Below are 9,739 nucleotides of genomic sequence, written 5' to 3' on the forward strand. Positions count from 1 at the left end.
GATCCTTAATGGGGTAGGTCACTGATGATGCCGTTTTGTGTTAGCACCATTCCTTGATGGTGACAATCATTGATTGTGATGATCCTTTATCCCATATATTCTTCATGGCGTCCATAATTGATGGCGTGGTTCCATGATGTCAATCTTTGATGGCGTCAATGGCTGGATCATTGATGCCTTGGATTCTTTATGGTGCCGATCCGTAATGGTGTCGATACTTGGTGATCTATGACATGAATTCTTGATGGTGTTAATCCTTGATCCCTTGATCCTTGATGGTATCGATTGTTACTGATGTCGATGCTTGATGTGTGGATCATTAATGATGTAGTTGCTGTGGATTTGTTGGTAATCTGTGATGTGGATCCTTGATGGCGCTGATCCTTGATGGCACGGATCCTTAATGGTGCTGATGCCATGGATCTTTGGTGATCCCTCACGTGGATCTCTAACATGGACCCTTGATGGCACCGATCCTTGATCCTTTCTGGCACTGAACTTTGATGGCGTGGATCCTTGACTTGATGGTGCCAATCACTGATGACGTGGATCCTTAATGGTGTGAATCCTTGATGGTGGCGATTCTTGATTTCATGGATCCTTGATGGTGCGGATCCTCGATGACGTGGATCCTTGACAAGCCAAAGGCTGAGCTGTCAGGGTGAGTGTGAAGTGATGAAAATCCTTCTTTTAAGAAGTAATGATTGATCTGACTTGGAGAGCCAAGCTGTTTGCTGGTCAGCCATACTTTAATGTCACAACATCAAGTGGTAACACACGACAACCAAATGGCACTTTTCCCCACCCCGAGAAATAAACAAAGAGGACGCGACAAATGAGATGAGAATGGCACTCAAAAGTGGAGCAAATACCTCCACCAAGGCCAAACTGTTAAGGAAAAAAAGAATAAATTGCTATGTTTGCAGGCTACTTCCTGGTTCATGGAGATTGCCATTTAGAGTCTGGGCTGGACTGTACCACTCATGACTTAGTTCAGGGCTATTCAACTGGTAAAGGACATCAGATCGGTCGCGAGTGGGGCTGACTTTTACAGTAGATTTCTAAGAACAACTTCTACTGTCACATAGAGCATCTTGGACTGGTGTTCGTACGGTAGGTCTGCTGTCATTTAGAGGATCTTTAACTAGAATTTTTTTTCAGCAGCATCATAGGACGGGTGTTTGAATAGTGGTTTTGCAGTTGGTCCTTATAAACAGCAGAATGTTGCTGTCATCTAGAGAATCTTTGACTAACATTTTTGGCAGTATGTTCTTAAAAACAGCAGTTGTCACATCTTTGACTAGTGTAAACATTGCTTGTGTCCCCTAGAATAATTGAGTTGAATCGCCCCGCCATTGTCATTCAAGTGATGAAAGGTGTGAATTGATCCCTCCAAATGTTTTTCCTTGGCTCCCCTTTTCAAAGTTGCATTGAACTAGCCAACAAACAAACGTAAACATTGTGCTTGGCAGAGGTAATAAAGCTCCAATCAGCATCTAGCAGTTGAAATATACAATAGAGTGTAGAAGTGTCTATTTAATGGGTGAGTCCAGAATCTCCTCATACTCCTCCCGGTGGCGCCGCCCTGCCCCGCGTGAGGGAAGCAGCTTCACGGCCACCAACCAGCCGACGCTCAGCATCACCATCGCGTTCCCGACCACCTCGGCAGCCGTGGGCGCCGTCGGCAGCAAGGCCAGATGCACTATCGTGGCGAGTGCCACCTCCAAGCTTTGGCAGGCCGACACCAGCGCCGGGTGGAGGCGGGTGAGGCCGTGTGTGACCCCCAGGAAGGCAGCGGCTGAGCAGGCCACCAAGCCCAGGGTCAGGCCCCATTCGGGGGTGCTCTCTGGCCAAGACCAGCCCTCCCGGAGCAGAGCCAGTGTCGCCGGGGTCAGCAGGCAGCCCGTCCAACTCACTGTGAACAGAGCAGTGGCCACCCCCACTCTCTCCTTCAGGGAGCGGTACCCAACCAGCGCCAGGGCCATCCACAGCCCGGCAAGTGCAGCCAGAGACCACCCAAAGGCACCCCTCCAGAACACAACCGGGTCAGTTGGTGAATCAGAATTGCTCTCATCTGCAGCAGGAAGTAGCAGAACTCCCAAACCGCACAGCCCCGCCGCAAGAGTGATGCCATCCACCAAACCCAGACGCTCCTCTAGCAGCAGGAAGGCGAGGGTTGCCGACAGCAGTGTGGTTGCTAGGCGCCAGGTGGTGGTGGCATTGTCAGGAGAGACGAAGGTCAGCGAGGAGTAGGCGCAGCAGAGGGAGAGTGAGTAGGCCACACCATAACATGTCAGACGGAGTCGGTAACCTTCTGGTCCAAAGGGATTCTCCCCCTTGTGGAGTGGTACGGCCACGGACAGGAGCTGCACAATGGACCGTACTAACAGAAGAAAGAGGGGACCCAGACTGAAGTGCTCCGAGGCCACACGAGTCAGAATAATCACGCAGCCGTTAGCCAGCGCTGCCCCCAAGAGTCCAACCCAGGTGAGTCGGGACGCGGACACAGACGCCTCCCCAAAACTAGCAAGCTGTTCCCCAACCCCTTTCCCAGATCCCTTCGCAACCCTGGCTCCCCCGTCGCCACCATCGCCACCCCCCTCCGCCTGGGGTTTTGGGGTGGCACCCTTGTCCTTGTCTTTGGCACCAAACAGAGTCAGAGGCCACCTCTTGGGCTCCGTCAGCTGCTTCCTGTCTGATGTCTCCTCCAGGAAGGAGCCGAAGTCTTCGAAAGACGGCGCCTCGTCGTAGCCCTCATCACCGGGCTGAGGGAAGTGTGTGTGGACGCCGGGCTGTGGGGAGTAAGGGGCGTGCGTGGCATATTTGGCGGTGACGGTGTGAGGGTGGATCTTCACTCGCTTCTTTGCGCCACTCAGGAGGTGGGTGGACTCCATCGTCAACGTAGGGCAGATGACACCTGCCAGATGATAAGGAGGATCAGCAGTTATCATACTTTTGATACCGAGTACCACCTCAAAAAGATTTTACTTTGCAAGTACAGGAATCTCTTGTTTTTGTGGTTAATTTGTTCCAGACCCGACCGTGATAAGTGAATTTCAGCAAAGTAGGACTCGTTATTGTGTATGTTGCTATGAATGTGCTTCCTACGGTACCTGAAAGAGAGGTGGACAGGAAGTGACGTTGGGGTTCAGAGTTGAATTTCAGCTTTGCGTGATCAACGACCACAAAAGTAGCCCGTGTTTTTATCAGAGATTTTTACTAGGGTTTTTATGCTTGTTGTAATAAAAGCTGGTGATCAAGTCCGGCGCTTGTGTGTCTCACTGAACATTACAGTAGCATTACTGACACCTAGTGACCAGAGTAGAATACTACATTTCAACAACATCTTCCTTTGACTGCATCTTTTCAATGCCTTATATTTTTATTTTACTTCATTTAGCCATGTTTATGCTTGTAAATATTTCATTTAAAAAAAAAATATGTAACATACTGTATGAATACTTTTGGACCAATAATAGGCTGAAACAGCATGATTTATTAATTCATATATTTTTGAAAAACCGTGATAGAGTGAAACTGTGAAAGTTGAAACGCAAAGTGACGAGGGACGACTGTACCACCCTTTTTGCTATCCATGCTATCTACGCATGAGGAGAACATTTCAGCAAATTTTTGGTTAGTAAATTTGTATTTGCATCACTTTTTTTTTACACCCGTATATGTTTTACTTTTTTTAAATATTTTATTTTATTTTTTAAAGTCTAGTGAGTACCACCAGGTGACGCCTGTGTACCACTAGTGGGACAGCCTACCAGCAGCGGTGTCCAAACTAATCTTTTAATCTGCAATTGTAATTAAATCAATTAATTATTCTTAATTATCCAATTTCCATGGACAAAATACTGTACAAGCCAATACAGTTTTTCTATGTTTTTTTTTTGTTTTGTTTTTTTTACAGTTAATTCAAAATTATATTGGACTTGGCTTCTAACACAACTTCGATAATTTTAATTGTACATGATGATAAACTATGAATAAATGTTTTTTTTAATGTAAATAAGTTACCAAAGTAGCGCAAACATCTTATAATATACTGCAGAAATTTTCATTTTTTATTTTCATCAAATCATACATAGTAAAACTATTAACTAAAAATATATTTAAAAATTTTATTTTCAAATTGTGAGTTACAAAAGTAAAAAAAAATCAGTAATAGTCATCTTAATCATACATAATGAAATATTGATACAAAAATATGTTTTAAATACGTTACCAAAGTAGAACAAATGTCTTATAATGTGGGACAGTAATTGTAATCATACATAATCAACTATTAATAATAAAAATATTTTTTTAAAAATATACATAAGTTACAAAAGTAGAAAAAAATCTCTTAATTTACTGCAGTCATTTGAATCATTTAATTATTATAAAGTATTCATAAAAAAATGAGAATAAGTTGCCAAAGAAAAATGTTTTATAATGTATTACAGTCATATTAATCATACATAATAAACTATTCATTAAAACATATTTTAAAAATGTCAATAAATTAGCAAAGTAGAAAAAATATTTGAGAATTTACCGCAGCAATTTTAATCATACATTTAAAAAAATTAATTTAAAAAATATTTTAAAAATTTGAAAAAAATCTTATATCACTGTAATTTTAATCCTACATAATGTAATATTTAAAAAAAAATGTTTTAAACGTTTAAGTATTTTTGCAATATTTTTTTAATCAAGTTTTTGTGCTTTCGATTGACATGAGCGGAACAACGGCTGATGTTCCTGCTGATGCCGTTTGAAAGGACCTCATCCGTCACCTGGTCTCCTTCAGGGATGGGTGCCTTCCTCTTTCATTCTTGCTATTATTGTGCTCTACATCTGCAATAGCGCTCCATCCGCCCCTTAAAAGGAGATACATAGAGATGCCGGCTGATATTGTGCGCGGTAAACATCTCTTGGAGGACAGGATGTTGGCTTTAGTACAATTTGTATGGTGTTTTTTGTGGTCTTTTACGGGTCTATATCGTATTATAGCAGCATCTTCTGCGCGCATGTGTGTGTGTGTGTGTGTGTGTGTGTGTGTGTGTGTGTGTGTCCTTATGTAAATGTGTGTCTGTCTGACTGGGTCATGAGATCCTCAAGGTTATTCTGGTTGCACCCTTGTAACAGCGGATGCTGTGATGATGACCAGTGCGTGCTTTTATATTATAATATGAAGATCATTTGCATGCAAGCGAAAAGGTGACCTCTGTTGTTATGCAGCAAGCATGTGACCCATTTATGAATGGAGACCAGCACCCCATAGGTGTCCCAGTTATCGCCTGCAGCATTGTCAGTAGGTTTATTTCAGTTGGAAGATCCCGCTTACCTGAAAACTCTACGCCGTTGGTTCATTCACCGAGCGTCCCCGCCGCTCCATCTTCGCCTCTTTTCCTTCCCATTTTCACTCCACCTTCTTGTTAGCCCGCCCTCCTCCTGCATGCAGCGACTGGAATCACCTCAAGGGGCCACCCGGGCAGGGACTAGACCGTTGCTGAGACTGCCGATGTGTGTTTTATGGTGACCCGCCGCTCTTCCATCACTGTCTGATGCAGAGGATGCTCCGCCTCACTAGAGAAGGAGAGGGAGAGAGAGAGAGGAGAAGGGTGGGTGTAGCGAATCACAGAGTGTGAGCATGCGTCAACACGAGCAGTGCAAGAAGCTTGGGTCTTCTTTTGGGTGCAGCGTCTGTAAAATAGACAGAAAAAACAAAAGCAAAGAATGCTTATTGTTATCTGCACAATATTGCGGTGGTATATTTATTTTAGTTAAATATACATTTAAATTATTATCATGAATACATAAGTAGTATAAATACGGTCTTAACTCTGAAGTCTGGTATGATAATAAAACATTTAAAATTAATAGAATGTAATTAAATATATATATGAGTGAAATGATTCTGAATACAAATTTAATACAAAAAATATATACATATATGTCTTCAGTTCTAATTTTGTTTTTATTTCTAAATGCTTTGATGAGAAAGGTAAGGACTGTAACAGGAAAAAAAATTCAGATATATTATTTTTCTAAGTAAATTGATGATTTACAATCCAAAGAAAGTGAGAAAGTCTGGAAGTTTCACTATTTCACCATACGGTAATATCAAAGAATGGAATAAAAATATATACTGCATACAAATAAAAAGTTATAAATACACTTTTTCTGCAGTTACAAATTTTTCTCTAAATATTTTGATGAGAGTCGTAACGCTCATAATGAAAAAAAAAACAACCTTATATTATTCCGGTATTCATTTTCTATGCCGCTTATCCTCATTGGGGTTGCGGGGGTATGCTGGAGCTTTGGGCAAGGCCTATGATTGCACAGCTGTACCTAATGAAGTGTCCTGTAGCTCAGACGAGGGACACCATCTCTATCTTAAAACCATCTAAGTATACAGTATAACCATTCTAATGTTGCAATTTTACATTATCCATTCTTATTGTGTAAAAATTCCAGTTTTTTTGTGCGACGGCATGCAAATGTCTGCAAAAAATGGAAGCAAAAAGCATTCATTTTCTGACTAGAAAGATGCTGTTATGCACATTTTGTTCATGCGAAAGTGAGGCCGGATCAACACTGGATGTTAGAAACTGGTTCAGCCTATTTTGGTTTGACATCCTTGCTCACGTAGTAACCTTTATGAAATGCAGCAGCCTCTCTGCTGTTTGTTCACACCAATGAGAAGCATTACGCTCAGGAGCACTGCGGTACCATCCCCGGAATCACACAGTTAGAAAATACACTCAGTGGCCGCTTCCAACGGAGGTGTGGGAACAGCCGTCGGTTGGCGATGATGACAGATGGCGATGGCGAGGAGGCGTGCGACAGAGGAAGTGATGATATTTAAAGGACAAATCAGCGGACGATAGTCAGATGGTCAGAAGGGACTAAAAAATTGTGAATGATGGTGTGTGTGGGTGTGTGTGTGTGTGTGTGTGTGTGGACCGACAGGATGTGATAAATATTCACAACAGAGCCTTCAATATGAAAGAAGCTATTACATTTCAGTTCAAATCCAGACAAAAATGCACTCTTTTCGCCATTTAAGTTTCCTCACGATATTAAGACTTTTGTCATCGTTTGTCAACATTCTTATAGTTTATTGGCATACGTTTACAACGTTTTCCTCGTGATTTTAAGTCTTTTTGTTGAAATGTATCCACTTTTTTCATTTAGACTTTTTCCAGATTTTTTTTTAGCAGGCCTTTTTTCCTAAAATTTCTAAAATTTGGTTGTGACATTATTGGTGTAAATGTAAAAATATATGTTTTTTTCCCCTCATTACCGTTGTACCCTTTTTTTCATGATTTTTTTTTTCAGAAAAGAGAGTTCTATTCTTTGAAACGGCTTTTTGTCATTCGACTTAATTGACATGAACTTTTTTCTTGTGATAGTAAAACTGTTGTTTTTTCAACTTTCTTCTGGTCTAATCACCGCCTTTTTGCTATAGCTGACACATTATTGCTGTAAATTTACAACATTTTCTTCACAACTGTCATACTTACTTTTTTTTCGGGACGCCTTGCTCCCACCCCAGAGTCCTATCCTTCAAAACGTCTTTTCGTTATTCGACTTAATTGACGTGAACGTTACAACTTATTCTTAACAATATTAAGACAATATTTGCCACTTCTTTCTTCTACAGTTACGACTTTATTGACGTACTTTTATGAGTTTAAAGACGTTTTGTTGTAATTTTTCTCAGTCTGTTTTTGGCATTTTTTTTTAGCATTTTGGTTGGTGTGGTGGTTCACCTAAGGAAGCGAACGGTGGTGACGTTGTTGCATAATGATCGCTTGTCTTACTGAAAATAAGAGCCTGACAAAAACCTCCCATTCCCCCTCTGGTTCCTTTCCATCCTCTCCTTCATGCATTCGCTTCAGGAAGATCTAGCTCGCGTTTCCATGGTGATGGCGGAGAGGAGAGGGGAGGAGAGCGCTGGCCGCTGGCTATTTAGAGCGCACTGGTAAAAATCACATTGACGACTCTGCAGCCAGCCTGTTTGTGTGTGCGGAGGGAGTCCATATGCAGGCAGCCTCCTGAGGGGGTCTTGATAAGACGCTATCGGTAGAAGGGAATACCGTAATTATGCAATACAAAGGGCAGCAAAAACTTTTGGACTATGGTGTTAAAGGCGGTTAAACACAGGAGGATATTTTTTTTACCTACTGCACAAATGTACTGTAGCTCTCCTTGACCACATGGTCATTTATGCGCAAGCATATTTGTGCAACAGAACAGCAACAGAACCAATGTTGTAAGAGCGGTAAGGCGCAAACTAGCATTAGCCAGCAATTTATAGGTAAACAACAGTACATGCATGAGATTCAAAGCAGTGGCTGAGTAGTGCCAACCGACGCTTTAAAGCGCATGCAGAGGTACATAAAGCTGGTGGATTCTAACCACCCGTCATACTTAAATGCAGCATTAAAGGAACTGCATTAAAATGCACTCTACCCTGTTTTTATATCTTAACCCAACCGGTCGAGACGCAGAGCCTGGGTTCTGTTCAAGGTTTCTTCCCCAGAAGGGCTTTTTCCTTGGCTCCGTCGCCAAGTGCTTGCTCATGCGGGGTGTCGGTTGGTTCTCTGTTTTTCATTTATGAATGTGACCTCCATGTGTGAAGTGCCACGAGATAACCCTTGTTGGGATTTGGCCCTATATAAACGATTGATTGACTGATTGATTGATTGACTGATTGACTGATATATGATGAAGATGGTTGATGAGGGATCTTCGGATGTTGGAAGCATTCGCCTTAAAAGCCTCACGGTGAAGCGCAATCCAGCTCATTTATCACAGGTTTAGGAGGGCAGAACCAAGGCCAGGAAGCATTTCAACGGAGAAGATTAAAACTGGGCACACATCACCTCCCTAAATGGAGTGTGTGTGTGTGTTGGAAAGAAAGGTCAAGACGCACCATGGTACCCTGCAACCTGCAATGTGCCAACCTTCATTACGTAACTCCTAAATACAGACAGAAGGTTTGAAATGAGCCAGTGCAGCCCTCATTAAAAAGATAACCGCCCCCCAGGCCTGTTTTGTCCCCATAGAGCCATGTTTATCTTCTCTATAATTGACTTTTTAGACCTGTGTTGTGATGTCTAAAAAAAAAATGTGTGTGTGTGGGGTGGGTGTTGCTTCGCTCCTGTGCTGATGCTTATGTTGCCATGGTTACAGCCTTGGCAAAAAAAAAACCCACACAAACGTCAGATGGAAGATATGCCAGACGGGTTAAATGTGTGTGATTTTTCAGAATAAAAGAGGCTTTGAAGGATGCCACGCTCCGGCGCTTACGTAACTGCGCACTGCAGCATGGCGGACGCAAAAATGAAGACACTGCCCAAATGTCCTCGCTGGAAGTCACATGACGTGATGATAGCCAAAAGGGAGAATCAGATGCTGGACAGCAACACTGCATGGTTGATGTTGAGTCTGATGTTTGTGTGCATTTATGACTGAAACAATATTTGTACTGTGGCTGTAGTTTGCAGTGATGCACTGTATCGTGTGCGTCATGCTGAAACATATAACTTTGCTCCTGAAACATATTGTCAACATACAATAGCCAGATATTGCTAAATTCTATTAAAACTAAGCATTGTTATCTTTGTGAAGGCGGAATTTTTAGTAATGTACATATTATATTATTATAGTATTAATTCTTATTTTACTATTACATTCATTAGAATTATATTCATATTATGATATTATTACAAAT

General features: G+C 41.9%; 1 protein-coding gene across 1 annotated transcript; it reads right to left on the minus strand.

Annotated features, from left to right (window-relative positions):
- Nucleotides 1–730: 730 nt before the first annotated feature.
- Nucleotides 731–5,573, minus strand: slc35g2a (solute carrier family 35 member G2a). The gene is made up of 2 exons (XM_054796426.1): nt 5,339–5,573; nt 731–2,917 (listed from the first exon to the last, which is right to left on the minus strand). The coding sequence occupies exon 2, from the start codon at nt 2,892–2,894 to the stop codon at nt 1,533–1,535; it is 1,362 nt and encodes a 453-aa protein (XP_054652401.1). The 5' UTR covers nt 2,895–2,917; nt 5,339–5,573; the 3' UTR covers nt 731–1,532.
- Between the last annotated feature and the right edge of the window lie 4,166 nt (nt 5,574–9,739).

This window comes from Dunckerocampus dactyliophorus, chromosome 13, assembly GCF_027744805.1.
Source record: "Dunckerocampus dactyliophorus isolate RoL2022-P2 chromosome 13, RoL_Ddac_1.1, whole genome shotgun sequence".
NCBI classification, from domain to species: domain Eukaryota; kingdom Metazoa; phylum Chordata; class Actinopteri; order Syngnathiformes; family Syngnathidae; genus Dunckerocampus; species Dunckerocampus dactyliophorus.

Excerpts from the sequence above, each read along its gene's own strand:
- slc35g2a (XM_054796426.1), bottom strand. The coding sequence starts at position 2,894 with ATGGAGTCCACCCACCTCCTGAGTGGCGCAAAGAAGCGAGTGAAGATC.